At 44.6% G+C, this 19,028-nt stretch overlaps 1 protein-coding gene across 2 annotated transcripts in view; it reads right to left on the bottom strand.

Annotated features, from left to right (window-relative positions):
- The window catches only part of PBX2 (PBX homeobox 2), a 98,023-nt gene that overhangs the window by 9,710 nt on the left and 69,285 nt on the right, over nt 1-19,028 (bottom strand). The window contains exons 3-8 of one of the 2 annotated variants that reach the window (XM_089693916.1): nt 5,803-6,047; nt 5,484-5,674; nt 4,645-4,780; nt 2,625-2,778; nt 1,546-1,634; nt 1,196-1,279 (exon numbers count right to left, since the gene is read on the bottom strand). In XM_089693916.1, the coding sequence (XP_089550042.1) occupies nt 1,196-1,279; nt 1,546-1,634; nt 2,625-2,778; nt 4,645-4,780; nt 5,484-5,674; nt 5,803-6,047 (899 nt within the window). The remainder of the gene's footprint in view (nt 1-1,195; nt 1,280-1,545; nt 1,635-2,624; nt 2,779-4,644; nt 4,781-5,483; nt 5,675-5,802; nt 6,048-19,028) is intronic. The other variant, XM_089693917.1, reaches the window with a different exon arrangement.

The following is a 19,028-nucleotide window of genomic DNA, read 5'->3' as shown; positions in this document are numbered from 1 at the left end:
TCTATTGCTATGATTCTGTTGGCTGCACATCTGGGGGTGTCCTAGCTAACAAGGGGTTGAACATGCACCGAGGAAGGTGTGTCTATGGCAGACCTTGGCAAATTGTGGCCCCAGGGCCACATCCAGCCCTTTGGTTGGCCCTATCTGGCCCTTGTTGCTTCCACTGTCAGCATGCCTTCCTTAGCCTGTCAGTTCGGGTGGTCAAACGTGAATCAGCCATCTGTTATTAGCCCCCAAGCGCCCATCTGAAAAAGGCCTATTTCATGACCTATTATTTCTAGAGCCAGATGTTTGTTTTCTAAGTTTATGTACTTGCGAACCTTCCCAGTTCCAAAATTAATATTGAGTAGACTTAAGTTCGGCTTTCCACAACAATCCAAGTTTCCCTTGGGAAAAAGAATCGCCCATCCCTGGTCTATGGTATAATCACTGCAGTCTCAGTGCCCCCCACTTCTTGGGAGATTCATGTACCTGTTTCCAACAGGTACATGAATCTGTCACTGACATTTGTTGTTCGGAGGAGCAAGGGACTTCCAGTGAGTGTCTACAACACATTTTATGAATTCCCCAGTATATGTTTTTAGGAGGATCTCCAGAAAAACAATTAAATATCAAGTTAAAACACATATATGATAACCATTCATGTCAACTGTTTTGCAATTCTTTGTAACTAGTTCTACAATTAAGGCAGACAGCACTTCTAGGCTCTGGACATCCCCTTCCTCCTGCAGACTACACTACAGATAAACAATTTAGCCAGGTCCTGGAACTGCCCAGTCTGTGACTGGATGTTGAATTAGCAGCAGATGTTGATGCCATTATCCCTATTCTCTCCTCTTACTGGATACCCTTTCCTTTTCCTGCTGTACAGGGAATTACAAGAGGCAGACATGAAATCAGATTCAGATGCTTTTGGTATGTAAATGGAGCTCAAGTGTAAAACAGGGCCTACCTTAGACTACACATAGGAATTCACTAAGATTTCACTGCCCTGACCTATGTTGGTAATATATGTACACAAGGGAGGTGAGACTTAATGTAGGAGGAGCCAATGCTACAATAAGTGGCCCAAAATGCACTAAAACCATCATACCATAAAATTACAAGGGCCATACCTACTGTCCCTAGTCTTCTACTTTGCAACTTATGGTTTACTACAAAAGAAAAATGGGCTTATCAATATTTGGGTTCTTACCCGGATCTCCCGAGGGCTGTACATCTGATTTGCTGATAAACTGTCATTGTAACCAGGGCCCATCGTGTGATGCAAGGACTCCACCTTTGAGAAAATAAAGATTACGAGATGAAGACAATTTGAAAAAAGGCGAACCAGAGCAAGTATACAGAAGGAGGGAATAGGAAAAATGAGATGTGAAGAAAATTTGATAAAAGGTGTGATGGAGAAGTACACCTGAATGACAAATAGGGAAGAATCTACTGAACACAACAGAGGAAAGGTTAGCAGAAGACATATAGAGCAAGAAAGGAAAAAAGTGAGAAATAAGAAAAAAAAAATTATAGCAGTGGAGGGGACCTAAAACTGACCTGTGAAGGGGGATAAGAATCCCCGTTTAAGCCCTGCATCGCCATGAACATGTCATTAGATCCAGACAGGTTGAATGAGCCACCAGAACCTGAGAGAAGAACGAGATAGAGGAGAATATAGAGGATTGAGGAAGCAAAGTGATGGAGTTTTAAAAGGTAGAGAGTAAGAAGCAATATGTCAGAAGGTTTAGACAAAGGCAGAACAAAGTGTCAGAAGGTTGGAGATTTGAGAAGACAGAGAGATGTCAGAAGGGTGAGGAGATATTGACATGAAAACAATAGGTGTAGTATTGTAGAAACATGAGTCCGAGTTAGAGTGGAGTTAGAGTGGAGATGGAGAGCAGAGGAGATGAACAAATGTCCAAGGGTTAATGAAATGTTAACATGAAACAAAAGTCAGAAGGTGGAGAAAATGAAGAAAAGTGAGGCAACAATATGTAGACAGGACAGAATGAATCAAGAGACAAAGAAGAGATAAATAAATCAAGTGGATTCAGAAGACAGAAGGATGGAATAAATACCAGAGCATGTGGTAATTGGGAATAAAACAAAAATAAGAGTTGCAGAGATAAATTAATGGAATGAGGCAGTTAGTTGAGAAGATATCAATTGTTTGAAGCCGCAATAGAAATTATGGTTAAGGAGATGGAATGCATGTTAGCCAGGTTGAGGGAACATACAGAAACATTCGGGGGTTGAGAAGACAAACAGAAGGAATCAAGTGTTAGTGGGTTGTTGAGTTGGAATCAACAGTTGATGTTGAGGAAAAATAGGGTTGAAGAGAGAGGGAAGGGGTCAGGAGAAGGATTTTACAAGGCAAAGAGTCACAGGGTTAAGGTGCCAAAGAGAAGGAGAATAAGGAATACAAATGTCAAGGATGCAGAAAGCAAAGAATTGAGAAAGAACAAAGAACAGTAGTTAGATGGGACTGCAGCCTAATGTTATGGGTAAGTTAACTAGCCGCCCAGGTGCAAGGTGGTTGTCTATAGATGGTGTTTACTTCTACAACTGGCAGCTCTATAGACCATATTCATAGATCAAGTCCCCCTAATTGGTCCAGAAGGAGGAAGTGAACCTACCTGCAGAGGTTGGGGTGGTTGGAGAGTTGGCTCCACTGTGACCTCCCTGGGCTGCGCTGACTGCTGTCTTCACTGCATAAATATTTGCTTCCTCTTGGAATTTTCCAATGTTTTTCTTGTACCTAATTCTTTTATTCCCAAACCAATTGGATACCTGGGTGGAGACAAAGACTCATGGTAGTCATTGCAGAAATGGTTTAGAAGATCTCACAGCTCACTCAAAATTAATTGTTCACATTTAACCAGTCAAGATCAAGTATATATTACATCATAGTGGTATGTATCTATAAACAGTGCATCTGAACACAGCACCTTATTTACCACATGGATATTCTGCCTGTGCTAACAACCTCAAAATCCTCTCCCATGCTTACTTACATAGAAGCAGTGGATGTGGGCTTTTCAGAAAGGAGGACTGAGGAAAATGCACCAAACGTTGTATGTGTAATATGTACATTCTATATCATCCTCAATGTAAAACTAACTGGTTTGCTTTAGGAGGACTTTCCATTTTTAAGTGTATGTAAAGACAAAACTTTTCTTCTTAGTTTTTGATACAGGGTTAGCTCTTCTGTCAAGTTTTTATCTTTATTCTCTCTGTGTCTATGCAGGGGACAAGAAAAGCAATGGGAAATGTAAACCGTTGTCAGCAGAGCAAGAGGTAAGGGGAGGCCTTCAACCAGGAACAAATGTTCAGGTGTCTAAGATGGTAATTCCACTAATTTTCTCATTTCTTGTTATGTCTTTGGGAGAGGAAAAAAAGGGCAAAAACAGGAAAAAACCGTAACCATACATTCTAGAAAAAACCCAAAAAAACAAAAACACCTTAAAATAAAATATAAATATAAAAATAAATAAATATATATATCATTAAACATTCATTATATGAGCAAAAAAAAAAATTTAAATAAATATATGTATTTTTTTTTTTGCTCATATAATGAATGTTTAATGTTGCTGAAACAGAGATCTTTGTGAAGACAGTAATCCATCACTTTTCCTGTATAATGACAAATAAGACCCCAGATGTTCATCATTATCCGACTGCCAACATTTGGGTGTATTAAAGCAGGAACGGTGGAGAGAGGCTTATGGGGTTGGAATTATCCTATGTCCCTGTACTGTCTTATACCAGCCTTTTCCAACTTTTTACCCATAAGGAACCCTTGGGAAAAAAAAAAAAAATGTTCAGGTCTTGGGTGAACACCTGAAATTACTTTCTGATCTGCAGATCACTGTACATTACATTGATTGGTGAGTTGTAGAAATAAGTAAAGCATAAATAATAGCCTAGACAATACACAAGTTTGGTTTGGGTGCCAAGTTCTTTCACAAAGGTAGTTTAACCACTTGCCAACCGGGCTATAGCCAAATGACGGCTACAGCGCGGTTTTCCAGTTCTGGGAGGGCGTCATATGACTTCCTCCCAGAAACCGCCCTCCTGTATCCTCCTGGGGGTGCGCACCTGGCCATCTCTGTGTGCTACGGACAGTGCCACCCACCAGTGCCCAGCAGTGCCGCCAGTCAGTGCCACCTATCAGTCCCCATCATTGTTGCATATCTGTGCAGCATCATCAGTGCCGCCTATAAGTGCCCATCAGTGCTGCCTATCCGTGCCACATCATTAATGCCGCCTATCAGTGCCCATCAGTGCTGCCTCATCAACGCACATCAGCGAAGGAGAAAAATTACCTGTTTGCAATATTTTATAATAGAAACAAAGAAAAAAAAATATTTTTTTTGCTCTTTTTTGGTTTATAGCGTAAAAAATAAAACAACCAATAAATGCCACCAAAAGAAAGCTCTACTTTTGTGAAACAAATGATAAAAATTTCATATGGGTACAATGTTGTATGACCGAGAAATTGTCATTCAAAGTGCGACAGCTGAAAATTGGCCTGGGCAGGAAGGGGGTATAAGTGCCCAGTAGGCTAGTGGTTAAACACTTAACTCTTTACTATCTGCATGTCCACAGATTTAGATAACCAATTAGCCAATAGCCATGGTACTTGAATTTTACCTGTGACACAGTGATGCCGCATTTCTTTGCAAGCTCCTCTTTAGCCTCTTCGCTGGGGTAAGGGTTACTTAGGTGTGAGTAGAAGTATTCATTCAACACTTCTGTCGCCTGTTTACTGAAGTTTCTTCGCTTCCGCCTAAAATAAAAGTAGATATTTATATATTTAGAACATAACAAGCAACTTTCTACTGAAAGAGCTAAAAAAAAAATCATGGTTGGTTTGGTAACGTAAGCAAAGCATTTTCTTTACAGAAGATGTAATCCCTTGCTGAAACCGCAGTGTATTATAAAAGGACGCTTTTAAAAAATAAAATACTTGTTTTGACTTTTTTCCATCCTTTGTTGCAACTCAAAGATTCGGATCTCCTGCAGCCTCTTTGCTGCAATTTCCTGCCCACATGCGCTCCAGCAATGGCTACATGATATTTCTCATGGTGGATTTCCTGATGGTAACAACAGTGGGCTACATCTGCATATTGTATGATGAATGGCTGGCTGTAGTAGGCTATATGCCTTTCATCCACCATCTCTCTTCCTCAGCTTTGGGAAAACTGATCTACAGCAGATTTTGTTATCGAACGTGACATCTCTTCTTCATGGGTGTCTGACACTTATTTTACACGATGGACAACAGAAACATTTATATGGGAGCTGCATACATGCACCTGTCTACAACTGTATCTTCCATTAGAGAATTTCAATAGCCAAAAGGATATGTGTGGATTTCCAAAGCTAGCAGGTACAGAGAAGCCAATTAGCCATTATCTTGGGCCATTATGAGCCCATGTATGAGTACATTTGGACCACTGTATGTCTTCTACAAGCTCTTTGTTATTTACCGTGCATCCAAAAACCTTGACCGAAGGATCATGACTGCTTCACACGTGCTTTGCTTAAGCTGCATTTGGATCGAGCTGAACTTTCGGTGAATGATCCCCACCATCCTTTCGATCTCCTTTGGGGAGATGGGTCGGGTTCGGCTCTGTTCCCTCAGCAAGTTCATGACATGTGTGGTGAATTCGTTGCATGCCTGAGTGGAGAATTAGAAAGGTAGGGGTAGAAACTGAAAGAATGTTGGAAAATAATTCAAAGATGGAGGATAAGTTGACATGGTATAAAAAAAATTCTACCCTCCTCAGAATTTTTGTTTTCTCTCACCTGCTCATACTTCTCTAGCTCGGCATGATAAATCTGTCGGATTTGGGACAGCTTGTTCCTGTAGTCTGAGTGTTCTATGGAGTTATCTGGCGAGACACCACCAGAGGCTGCGGCGGCCGCGGCTGCTGCTGCTGATCCTCCACCCTTCTCTGGGCCTGCCACACCTTCCGCAAGCAACATGTTGTCCAAACGCATCAACTGAGGGTCCACGGGTTCCTCCTCCTGAGTGTTTCGAATACTTAGCCCTGGAGAAGTGGAGACCAGATTCGAGTTAGGTGAAAAGCTAGAAAGAGTTAGGAATATGTACTGAAATATGTAAATAACATTTACAAAGATTCACTAAAACATTGCAAAATGATAAACCAGGAGTGGACAAATTTCTGTAGAATTCAGAAACCAGCCAGCAGACCATGTCAGTTTGCCCATTCAGGTAAAGAATAACCCTCCACCCTTTTATACTCCTCATTCTTAGGCTCCCACGCTACTCTGTTCCTCTTTTGGAGCTGGGAGTACAAACCAAGCCTAAGCTCCTTATCAGAGCCATATCAGGTGATATCAGGGCTTACACATGGTTAATGACTTCCTCTTCTCCCCATGTCTGGGCCTAGAAATTGCTCAGACCCAACCTTTGCATCTTGGAGGAAGTCGAAGAGGTCACATGCTTCCTCAAATTTGGAAGAATTCCATTAGGGCAATGAAGATCAACCTGTGATAGGTTGCTCTTGCAAGAAGCCCGTCTATAGGCAGGTAGTGGCTAACGATGCCCGAGCCGGGAAGTTGGGAGTTAATTGTGTTCCCTGGGTTTTTCATGGTGGGTTTTCCTGAGTCCAACCCTCCTGGTCCTGTGTGCTATAAAAAGGATGGAGGTCCAGACCCTGCGGGCCGAGGGGAGGTCTTGTTGCTGTTCTAAAAGTTCGATTCCAGCCAGTTTGGATTGATCAGACTCGTTCCCTGCTGTTATCAAAGTCTAGATTTTCAGTAATGTGCCAAAGTCAGAGCTCCAACTGCCTAGGGGGATTGTTGGGGCTTGCAGTCCCTCCTGAGGACATCAGTTGTGGACTCTGCCAAAGATGGACTCTTTCCTATGCAGGTATGCTAGGGCAGCCACAAGCCTGAGTTAGGGACTAGGTATGTCAGGGAAACCTTTGCACTTTATTCCGGACTGTTATCTGTCTGTGTCATCATGTTAAATTATTCAAGTAAAGCTTTTGAAACCTTGCCTTTGCCTGGTCTGAATTTTCTCAAGGGGTGTAATGCAAGTAACCGGCACAAACAGTCTATAGCTCTGGTCACTAAACATACTGGGGTATGAAATGCATGATATAAGTGTTCATACAGTGCGAAGGTACAAGTGGGGTAACGAAGGTCAATCTAGACCCTGGGGGCCGAGGGGGGTTCTTTTTGCTGTTCTACTGGTTCAGTTCTGTCAGACTTGTTCCCTGCCTTTACCAAAGTCAGGGATTTCCAGTAATGTGCCGAAGTCAGAGTTCCCACTGGCTAGGGGCAGTGGGAACAGTCTTTAAGTGTGTACATGTGACAGGTGAGATAGCCTCTTGCAGTGAGAGAGATATTGTCGGTACTCCTTCACAGCAATCCTTCTCCCATAGCAAAGGGAGCAGATCTCCACTGCTACGGCCCTCCACCTGTGCACAGGTACATAAGAAAAAGAGTTAAGTGAAGTGCAGGTATGGAGTCTGTGCTAGGTGCAGTGCGGGACCCCGTACAGTTATTGGGAGAGAAGTAGCGGTTATATGCTGGACAGGTGGAGAAGGCAAAGGCTCTTGCGTGTCCCTTCTAATTGCACAAGTGACCATGGTGACGTACAGAAACATTGAGAGAGTTTATTAGAGATAAGTGCAGTGACCCTAACCAAAGTGCCTAACGTAGCCCAGAAGACCTCAGGGTAGGATTCTCATGTGACCCTTGCTTGGCGACCAATGAGTAGGGACATGGAGAACATGACATCCACCCTATCACTCTACCCTTACATGTCACCTTGCCCTAAATGGGGAAAAAAGGTAAACTACAGAATTGCCCTAAATGGGACTAAAGGAAACCATAGAATATTCTCAGTAAGCATACATTTTATTAATGCAACATTTATCTGAAAGTCATTTTTTATGTGAATTTTACATTTCTATACCGTTTGGTATTTTGATTACTGTATTACATGTAGATGTGTATATGATTCATCTACTGGTCACATACCTATCAGGGATGTATCTCTTGGCTGCTAAGGCCTGTAGCAAGGTGTGTGGGGGGTTGTTTTGCAAAGGGATATCATTGGAATGGATGGGTTAGGGAGGCCATCACTCTACATAGTGGTTGGTAAATTTGATCTAACACAGGGGTCTCCACACTGGGGCCTGATGTGGCTTTTTGCTAGCTTTTATCCAGCCCTTGGGGAACTATTCCTGCCAATAATGAGACACTATTCCTCTCATTGACACCAACAATAGGGCAATATTTCTTCCACTAGTATGAATGATGGTGCACTATTTATCCTACTAATACCAATGGTGGGGCACTCCCTCCTCCTCCTACTGACCATCAACCCTAAGGCCATGTTTATTCTCACCGATTCTGGGCCCGGGACATTTTTACCCCCACTTGCCACAATTTGGCCTTTCTAAAGTCTGAAAGACAGTTAACTGGTCCTTTGTGAAAAGTATAGAGACCCCTGATCTAACAGATTGAATCTGAAACAGTTTCTGGCAACCTTTAGTAGAAGAATAAAAGGAAGTGTAAAAACTAGGAAATTTTGAGGGACTTGATTATCATAGACATTTACAGAGATGGCAATGAATCATCCTTAACCATGTATGGTCTTGCAATGCATGCTGGGATTTGAGGTTCCCTGGTAATTAGAGTCTGCCTGTTCCCAAGCCAAAAATTCCAACGCATCCTCGTAATTTCACAGAAATTTTGTTCTTGCTCAACAGCCATGCACAGGCCCTAGAAGACATCTTGCTGCCTCCATGCAGCTCACCTGAAGCATTCCATGTGGATAATGAGTTGCATTTATCCTGCTAATCTTTGCATTATCCAGATAAGTTTCACACATTATCCCAGCACAGTGTTTCCTGGCTTACCAGCCCTTCCCCCCTCCCAGCCAATCCCCTCTCTCAGACAAGCGAGAGGCTCCCAGCCACCGTCGCTGTGGAGACGACCTAGCGACGACCTTTTCTCCCGCCACAGCAACAGCAGAGGAAACATGGCTGCCATAGCAACCGGGAGGAGGGGGGGCGGGAGAGACGGGCTGGAGAAAAATTGGGAGAAGGAAGGAGGGAAGAAGTGACGGGGCGAAGAGGAGAGGGGCAGGCTCCATCACAGGTAGAGCCAAATGTCCTGTAAAGTAAATGTATATCTGGGAAATGCAAGCATTTTTGTGAATGGCGGCATGAGTTTCGCCGTGTCCGATCCTTGTGTCACACATTTTTCTGTGTTATCTGACCGGGATCCTTTTACACACACATTTTCAGGACAAGCTTTCGAGGAAGTGTTGCTGGGACCAGGAAGAAGGTGGTAGACCATGAAAGCTTGTCCTGAAACTGTAGCTGTTAGTACAAATAAAGTAACAGAAATCAATTGTTGTTGCTAGTGCACTAATGTGGCTACAATGACCTTAAAAAGGACCTTTGCCGACAAATAGCACTTCCTCTCTTCCGCCCCCCCCCCCCCCCCCCTCTTCCTCTTACAGAATTGGAAAAAAGACAATTTTAACATGAAATACCTTTTTCTGTTTGCATGGGTGCATCCTCACCTAGGCAGAGGAGGACATGTTCACCTACCCACTTCCTCCTAGGAGGTCTACATCATGTTCCCGGAGGCAGCATTTTGGTGTTTCAATAGGCTCACACATGCACAGAAACAAAGCAGCCCCCCCCCCATGCATGCGCTGATCACTGCAGTTATCTTACCAGCCTATGGGTATTGCCAAAGAATCGCAAAGGTCTGCGCATGTGTGGGGCAAGCTTCCACATGTGCAGACAATGTTGCAGCTCTCTGGCAGGTCCCATAGGCTTGATGGAGACCCATAGTGTGTCTGTACGTGTGTAGGGTTTCATGGGCACCACAGTGGCTAAATGGTTAGCACTTCAGCCTGGCAGTACTAGGGTCGTTGGTTCGAATCCCAACCATGGCACAACCTGCCTGGAGTTTGCATGTTCTTCCTGTGCCTGCGTGGGTTTCCTCCCACACTCCAAAGACATGCTGGTAGGTTCATTGGATCCTGTCTAAATTGGCCCTAGTATGTATGTATGTATGAATGAATGAATGTAAGTTAAGGACCTTAGATTGTACGCCCCTTGAGGGTTAGGGACTGATGTGAATGTACAATATAAAGGGCTGCGTAAAGGCCAGCTTTAGGCATGCTTAGCTGAGAAAACCCCTCCCCTCCTGAAGACTCCTGGGATCATCCCAGTGGGATGTATGACATCATTTGCCTAGGCCAGAAACCAGGAAGTAACTGAAGAAATGTAGAACATAAAATGCTAGCAGTAGAAGAATTAAAATAGTCAGTGCTGATTGAGAGCATGAAGTTCCACTTTAAATATAGGAAAAATTATCAACGGGGACTAGAAATAAAATTTTAGCAAGGTCAAGTTCCTTTTAAAGAATGTGCCATCCTGAACAAGAGCTGCACTGTACACTGGCCAATATTTTCAGGCTTCACAATTGCATCTCTAGTGGTAATCTGGCAGTGTACAAATTAAAGTAGAACTATAGGCAAAACGTTTTTCATTTTGAATAGGGTAATAGAGGATTATAACCGCTGTCAGCTTTTTTGCCATCTGTACCCATTGGGAAGATTTCCCTTCATGTCCTGTCCTGTAGCCAACATTGGAAGTGAGAGGAAATCCCTGCTAATTAAGGTTATTTCTTGGGAGCCCCCCTGGTCACCAGAACTAGTGTCCCCATTGGAAGATTTCCCCTCTGTTACTTTCCTGGGGACAACCAAGAATTTTACTTTCAATAACAGTAAACAGGACAAATAGAGAGGATGAATCTCTCTAACAGGGGCACAGACTGCAATAAAAACTGACGGGTGTTCTAATCCATCTCCACTCTAAAGAAAAGTAAAAAAACAAAAAAACAAAAAAAAAAAAAAAACACAACCCCCCCCCCAAAAAAAAACAAAAACTTTGCCTTTATGCAGTGCTTTACACACACACACTATATTGCTAAAAGTATTGATCGGCCTGCCGTTACACACACACATGACCTTTAATGGCACCCCAGTCTTAGTCTGTAGGGTTCAATATTGAGTTGGCCCCGCCCTTTGCAGCTATAACAGCTTCAACTCTTCTGGGAAGGCCGTCCACAAGGTTTAGGAGGGTGTCTATGGGAAGGTTTGACCATTCTTCCAAAAGCACATTTGTGAGGTCAGGCACTGATGTCGGATGAGAAGGCCTGGCTCGCAGTCTCTGCTCTAATTCATCCCAAAGGTGTTCTATGGGGTTGAGGTCAGGACTCTGTGCAGGCCAGTCAAGTTCCTCCACCCCAAACTGGCTCATCCATGTCTTTATGGACATTGCTTTGTGCACTGGTGTGCAGTCATGTTGGAACATGAAGGGGCCATCCCCAAACTCTTCCCACAAAGTTAGGAGCATGAAATTGTCCAAAATGTCTTGGTATGCTGACACTTTAAGAGTTCCCTTCACTGGAACTAGGCGGCCAAGCCAAACCCCTGAAAAACACCCCCACACCATAATCCCCCCTCCACTAATCATTACACTTGGCACAATGCAGTCAGGCAAGTACCGTTCTCCTGGCAACCACCAAACCCAGACATGTCCATCGGATTGCCAGACAAAGAAGCATGATTCCTCTCCAGAGGACACGTTTCAACTGCTCTAGCGTCCAGTGGCAGCGTGCTTTACACCATTTTACGTGGCCTACCACTTCATGGCTGAGTTGCTGTTGTTCCCAGTTGCTTCCACTTTGTTATAATACCACTAACAGTTGACCGTGGAATATTTAGTAGCCAGGAAATGTCACGGATGGACTTATTGCACAAGGAGGCAACCTATCACGGGACCACGCTTGGAGTCACTGAGCTCCTGAGAGCGACCCATTCTTTCACAAATGTTTATAGAAGCAGTCTGCATGCCTAGGGGCTTGATTTTATACACCTGTTGCCATGGAGGTGATTGGAACATCTGAATCCAATGATTTGGAGGGCCGGCCCAATTCTTTTGGCAATAGTGTGTTTATGTGTGTGTGTATTTTGCATTCACATCAGTCCCTGCCCTCAAGTAGCTTGTTTACAATCTAAGGCCCCTAACTCATATTCATACATACACATACTAGGGCCAATTTATGCAGAAGCCAATTACCCTACCAGCATGTCTTTGGAGTGTGGGAGGAAGCCAGAGTACCCAGAGGAACCCCACACTGGCACAGGGAGAACATGCATACTCCAGGCAGGTAGTGCTGTGGTTGGAATTTGAACCAATGACCTTAGTGCTGCCAGGCGGAAGGCTAACCACTTAGCCACTTTAAGGTGAAAGGTTTTGGGCAGCGCGAGCCATGTGACCGAAATAGTCCTCAACATCTCCCATGATTGATTGCTATGACTTGCAGTCATTTACTTCTACCAACAAAGGACAATGACATGTAACCATGATGATCTGCAGCTAATCAAATACATTGATCCAGTGCGCCATTGTGGGAAATCAGAGTTATATGCAGACGTAGCTCTATAATTAGGCAAGTTAGGCAGTCGCCTAAGGCCTCGCGCTTACAGGGGTCTCCTGGCTGCCTAATTTGCCTAATTAACTTTTTGGGGCTGGCTTGGACTCTGGAGAGCTGCTAAAAAGTAAGTGGAGTGGTGGCCACTGTGCTGCTGCCGCGTGATGTCTAGGGGCCAGGCTCCAGTCGGCTCAGCAGCTTCCATAGTTCTGGAGTGGCGGCTCAGCTGCACTGCATTGGCAGTGGAAGGGAGGCAGAGTGATATCAACCGCACTCCTCCTCTCTCCCCCTGTAAACCAGAAAGTGTCCTTCCTTGTTGGCCACAGTTATACGCGGGACCCAGGAGGTGAGAGCAGCCTGTGTGGAAGTGGAAGAGCGACGCCGTTTGCACTAGTGCTCAGCCTCAGACAGTCATTGACTTGCTGCACTGTGGTGTGACTATGAAAACAGCAGAGCCAGCCCACAGAAGTTGTACAGACTCAGCCACCTTGCCTTGGTAAAGGTAAATATGGCTTGGCATTGATTGGCATTTGGCAATGTTGCAGGGCAGAGGGTTGGCCTTGTCTATTAATGCTTCTGCACTTGGATGTGGGTCCCTCTGTGACTGTCTCCTAGCTGGACTGGGCTGTCTCTTAGGTGGATTGGGCTCAGGGTTGCCAACCATTCGTAAATTTACAGACAGTCCATACATTTTCACAATTTATGGCCTGTCCATAAATGTCCATTTGCGGGACGGCGACTGGGCTCAGGTAGGGGGAGCATGTGGTGACGTCATGGCGCCACTTGACGCCTTTTTATGAACAACAGCCAAGTGGCCAGAGTGGAGGACTGGATGGGAAGGAGGGAGAGCCACCCACTGGGCATCTGTCAGTGTCACTGACTTTGAGTGGTCCTGAGATTTTAACCACATCATCTTCGCAGCCTGTAACCATCTCCTGTGCCATACTTGCATCCAGTAACCATCTCCTGTATTGTGTTCCCATTAGGGCTGTGAGTGGGGCCTTATGTCTAAGTTTTGCCTAAGGCCTCACAAAGCCTAGAGCCGCCTCTGGCTATATGCAGTCACAAGAATGACAGATGTGAAGATCTCTGATTATCTGCAGAAAACTGATCATTCATGGGTTATACCAAGTCACCAGACTTGGTCACTAGACACATACACTCATGCTTTGCACTATCATGGTTAATCATGGCTACATGCTGTCACTGTCAGACCAACCATAGATGTAAATGGCCTTCATCTTTGGAACACAGTAAAGAGCTTTTAGCACTTCCACCTGGCAGCACTACGGTCGTTGGTTCGAATTCCAACCATGACACCTCCTGCCTGGAGTTTGCATGTTCTCCCTGTGCCTGCGTGGGTTTCCTCCGGGTACTAAGGTTTCCTCCCACACTCCAAAGACATACTGGTAGGTTTATTGGATCCTGTCTAAATTGGCCCTAGTATGTGTATGTATGAATGTAAGTTAGGGACCTTAGATTGTACACCCCTTGAGGGTTAGGGACTGATGTGAATGTACAATATATATGTAAAGCGCTTTAGATTTTCAGACGAGAATACTCGTAAGAAAAGTCGTATGAACATTCTTTGCACATTCGATGAATGGACGAATGTTGTTCAAAAATTGTCTTTTGCTTTTAACATTCAATGTTAAAAGGAATGTATTTTCTGAACGATAACCATATACACTGGCCAAAACTTCATTTGATCGAGAAAAGTTCTCCTTCCTGCCCCTTCGAATTTCCCAGTCCCTGCTGTCGAAAACGAACATTGATTTGATCCCAATAACGATTAGAAAATCAAACAAATATTTTTGAAATGAAAATTCTGGAATGAAAATCTATACGTGTATGGCCAGCTTTAGGCATGCATAGCTGAGAAAACCCCTCCCCTCCTGAAGACCCTACCTACCCCCTACCTGTGTGTTTCCTCCAGGTTCTCTGGTTTCCTCCAACACTCCAAAGACATGCTGGTAGGTTAACTGGCTCCTGTCTAAAATGGCCCTAGTATGTGTGAATGTGAGTTAGGGACCTTAGATTGCCCCTTGAGGGTTAGGGACTGATGTGAATGTGAGATATAGGATGTTAAGTGCTGCGGTAATTGACAGGGCTATATAAGTACCTGTAATAATAATTCATGATTTCATTCATGAAGCTCAAGTTAAGACTATGGGCAGACATGCATCTGTTTTACATCCGACTGCCTAGGTCCAAAAAAACAGAATGATTTGCGTCCCTTCCTATTTTTCCAGTCCTAAACATGATGGATTAGAGGTTAAAGATGTAAACGGATGCACCTCCATTTACATCCGCCTACCCATAGGCCTGACCTGGGTCCATTTGCCTCCAGGCATAAGCTGGAGGAAAAAAAAAAAACTTAATGGTCAGAGATGTAACAAAAAAGTGACAGCAGGGGATCTTTTTATGGAAGATGGCCATTTAAAAAAGGTCCTTTAAAGTGTACCTAAAGCCAATTGGATAGAGCAGTGTGGGACTATGAATGCTTTCATGTTTTTATAGTGTTATGTCCCTGCTGGGGAGATTCACCCCCCCCCCCCCTTTTGTCATGGTGACCATTATCAGAGGAGCTAAAAAGCCAAAATTTTGAACTCTCACTGAAACAGGAAAAGAGAAAATGTTCTGATGGGGACACCTACTGCAGTGACAACTGTAAGGCAGGCCGTAAATCATGTTATATTTCCACAGATTGCAGGAAAGCTCAATTCTCCCCATCAACACATTGATGCTAATGACAGTGTTGATGGGGGGGGGGGGGGATCCCTCCTGTGGAGCTATTGTGTTCTCCTGGCTGGGGGGGGGGGGGGGGGGTTTGGATGTTTGATGCAGGGAGAACACAGTGATTATGGCAAGCGGCTCTAGCTGCTGGCGAAAAAAAAGAAAAAAAAGAAAAAAAAAAAAAATCACATGTAAAAATCCAACATGCTGGTTGTACAATCAATCAGTTTGCCCATAGATGGTTCAAATCTTTGCCGGTCCCTGCTGCTTTGAACCGTCTACTGCCGCCCTAAAGCGGAGTTCCACTGAAAAACGCAAGCTCCACGTATTTGCCTCCCCCCCCCCCTCCACTGCCATATTTGGCACCTTTTGGGGGGGGGAGCGGATACCTGTTTTTGACAGGTACCCGCTCCCACTTCCGGCTCAGTTCGCTGCGGCAAAGTGAGCCAGACGTTTGGCCTCCTCCTCCCTCCCACAGTCTTCTGGGAACTTTCACAGGTCCCAGGAGACTGCCGGACCAATTGGGAGGTGCATCGCGACCCCTGCATGCGCAGTGGGAACCAGGCTGTGGAGCCGCAAGCTGTCACAGCCGGGTGCCCAACTTTGAGAAGCCGGCACTGTGGCGGAAAGAAGGGACCGCGTGGGTGAGCATATCGCTGGACCCTGGGACAGGTACAGTAAGTGTGTGTTTAATTAAAAAAGCTACAGTTTTTGTAGCTGCTGACGTTTAATAGACACTAACACAGCTGGAGCGCCTTTTTAAAGTATTCCTCACATTGGACAAAATTCTTCTTGGTCCCTGCTGCTTGATGGGACACAGACCCCAATAATAGAATATCTGACAAGGGTTTTACCACTCCCCCATTCCACCCAAAACTAGAAAAAAAAAGTTGTGTTAAGATATGCCAAAAAGAAAAAAAAAATGCAAAATAAAGCAACAAAAATAACTGTTGTCCAAGCCCTAAAGGTGAATTCCCCTAGAAGCTTGCCATTAGCTTTTGGGTTCTGTGCCAAGTAGCTGCTCTGCTGCTTACTAGACACATGAGGCCGCTTGCTCGGAATGGGCACCATTCAGAGATTGCTTTCCATGTTTTCAATGAATGCAAAGTGTTCTCTGATTGGATGAGGTGGAGACACAGGACTTGGAACGCAATGGAAACCACTGTAGTAGCAGTGTCTACAGCAGCAGCGTACAGCAATTTCCAGCTTTCAAGGGGATTCCACAGGTATGACAAATACGTACATTGGTGCAAGCTGGACCAACGTAACTATACAAAAAACACCTGAAATTCAGTATTAAGTGGTATGCACTGAAGATGTGTTATTAACCAAGTGGTATGTTCTCCAAATAATTTTACCTACAAAATAAAAAAAAATGTGCAACATAGTAAAAAGATCCTGATATATATATATATATATATATATATATATATAAAAATCCCAACATCCCAAAGACGTGGAGGTCAACAGAAGGAACCAGTGAGAGCAGCGGAAGACCTAAGAGTTTGACACTTCTAGAAGTGTTGGTTTCCCAGTGAACTCAGAGGGATTAGTTCTTTGCAACCAATCAGCAAGGAGCACTGCACACAACAAGAAACACAGGGCCCGCCAGTGAAGACCTCTTTTTGAAAAGTTATTTATTTGGATGACATGTTGATCTGCTGACTTCAGTACTTTCTACATCACAAACTGTTAGCTTGTCACCTTTTCTTACTTTTCTTGGAGAAAAATACTGAGCTTATGACCTCCTTTTCCATGCTGGTAACAGGTCCCTTTTTTACTAGTCAGGTGGGAACCTATTAAACTGGAAAAAGTATGCAGATCGGGAAAAAGTAAAAATTCCTGGTCTTCTACACAAATAAAATTGCTGCACACAGACTGGATCTCTCAGGGCTGCTTGTTCCTTTACCGTGTAGCAGCAGAGGGAGAGATTAATTGACGCAATATATCCAAGTAAATAAAAAAAATTAAAAAACTGAAAAAATAAAAAGCTAATGCTTTTAGACCAACTTTTCTCAGACTTTTTACTCCAGAAGAACGCTTGAAAACATTTCCAGGTCTCGGCAAACTCTTGTGAAACCAATACATCAAGGGTCAATAGGAGAAATGCCCCTACATTTGTGGCCAGTGCTAAGAATGTCCCGAGTAACCCTGTACAGTGGAAGTCAGAATGCACTCTTTACACATGTAGCACTACCCCCACAGGAATCCCTGATATTTTGGAGGGTCCCCCTATAGTCCTGCACAGCCAGGCAACACACATTTTTTTTCACACTTGCACACTGGAGATGGTAAACAGTCCCTGAGCTTGTTTTTGTAGTTTTATTAAGGGGTATTGAACTTGGATGGGGTTGAGGGGTGTATGGGATGCCCAAGGAACTGTAGAAATCTGAGGACAAACTCCTTAGCAACCATGTACAGATGTGGACAAAAAGATTGAAAGTCTCTCCTTTGAAGAGCCCTTGGTGTACCACCTCCGACCCCAGATGAATCCTAATCTTCACCCAGCTGCCTGAAGGGATCCCTAGGAAAGGGGACCCAGAAACTGCCACTTTAGCAAAGCTGTCCCAGATGAGGAGCTAGTTGGGTTTGCCACATTACTGCCCTCTCCCCTTATCTGGCCCAAGGGATGTAGGATTACTCACTCAGTTCTCTCCTGTAAGCTTGGTGGGTTGGTGGCTGCCTTCAGGCTTTAAGGTGGGCTGGCTCCTTCCCAGGCTGTTCTCTTTGAGATCTTCCTTCCCATCTCCTGCCTGCAGGTAGGCCCTTCCCAGGCTCCACTCTCCAGCCCTCTCACACCACCTTCCACCCTACTTAAACTGACCCACTCCTCTCAGGTTCTCCAATACTTAAGGCCTGCCCTGACCCCATCCAAGCCTCCTGCTTGGGGATTGGTCACGTTCAGCCCCTCCTCACCGCCACCCACTGCTTTCTAGAAACTTCTGAAGCTTCTAGAGCAGAGGGAGCTATCAAGGAACTGACCTGTAGAGCCCTCAGCCCTGACCTAATGTTAACAAGGTTGACTCATCCCAGGCTGCTATCCAGCCTCTAACTAAAAAAACATAGCTAGCTCTTTCTGGCCAACTAGAGGGGCACTACACAGACAACCAAAACAATTACTGGTGGCATCCAGCTGGCTCTGCCAGGTGGCATTTGCCTTAAAATTATGCAGACATCATGAAATAGGTGGTCAGTCAGCCACAGATCAAGGAACCCCTGGAAACCTCTGAAGGAGCCCCAGGGTTCCACAGAACCCTGGTTGAGAATGGCTGCTTTAGACCCTCAGTGGGCCACATGTGTCCTGTCATGACTCAGCATGTGGTCCAGGTCCCCAATCAGGATGGAGTGCTTTATCTCTTCAACCAGCATTAAGTGGTCCAGCACTAAGCCTGAAAGCTGAATCAATCAACTCGCAGGCTCCTGCGGATGCGTAACCCACTACTGCAACAGTGAATTAGGATGAACAGATTGGCAACACACAAATAGCGGTGCACAGGTTCCAGGTTGACCATCATTGCTTCAGATTCAAATCTCTCTAGGCACAATGTATATACAACTCCAGTCACAAAGGGGTTAAACAAGCCTGCATGGTGTACGAGCTTAAGCAAACTATGAAAGGCCAGAGCATTCATGAAGAATAAAGAGCTTCATGTTTATTAATCAGGGTTATGGACGGTAGACCCTTCCCGAACGCCTGTCTGACAGCTGCCGTGCGGGCCCACAATTAGACATTACACGGCAGCTGTCAGGGGTCTGAACACTGCATCTGTAGTGAAGTAGGTGCTATTTACACAAGT

This window comes from Staurois parvus, unplaced genomic scaffold (genome assembly GCF_062004578.1).
Source record: "Staurois parvus isolate SC_StPar_1 unplaced genomic scaffold, SC_StPar_1.0 ptg000640l, whole genome shotgun sequence".
NCBI classification, from domain to species: domain Eukaryota; kingdom Metazoa; phylum Chordata; class Amphibia; order Anura; family Ranidae; genus Staurois; species Staurois parvus.
This window is presented reverse-complemented; position numbering and strand designations above follow the sequence as displayed.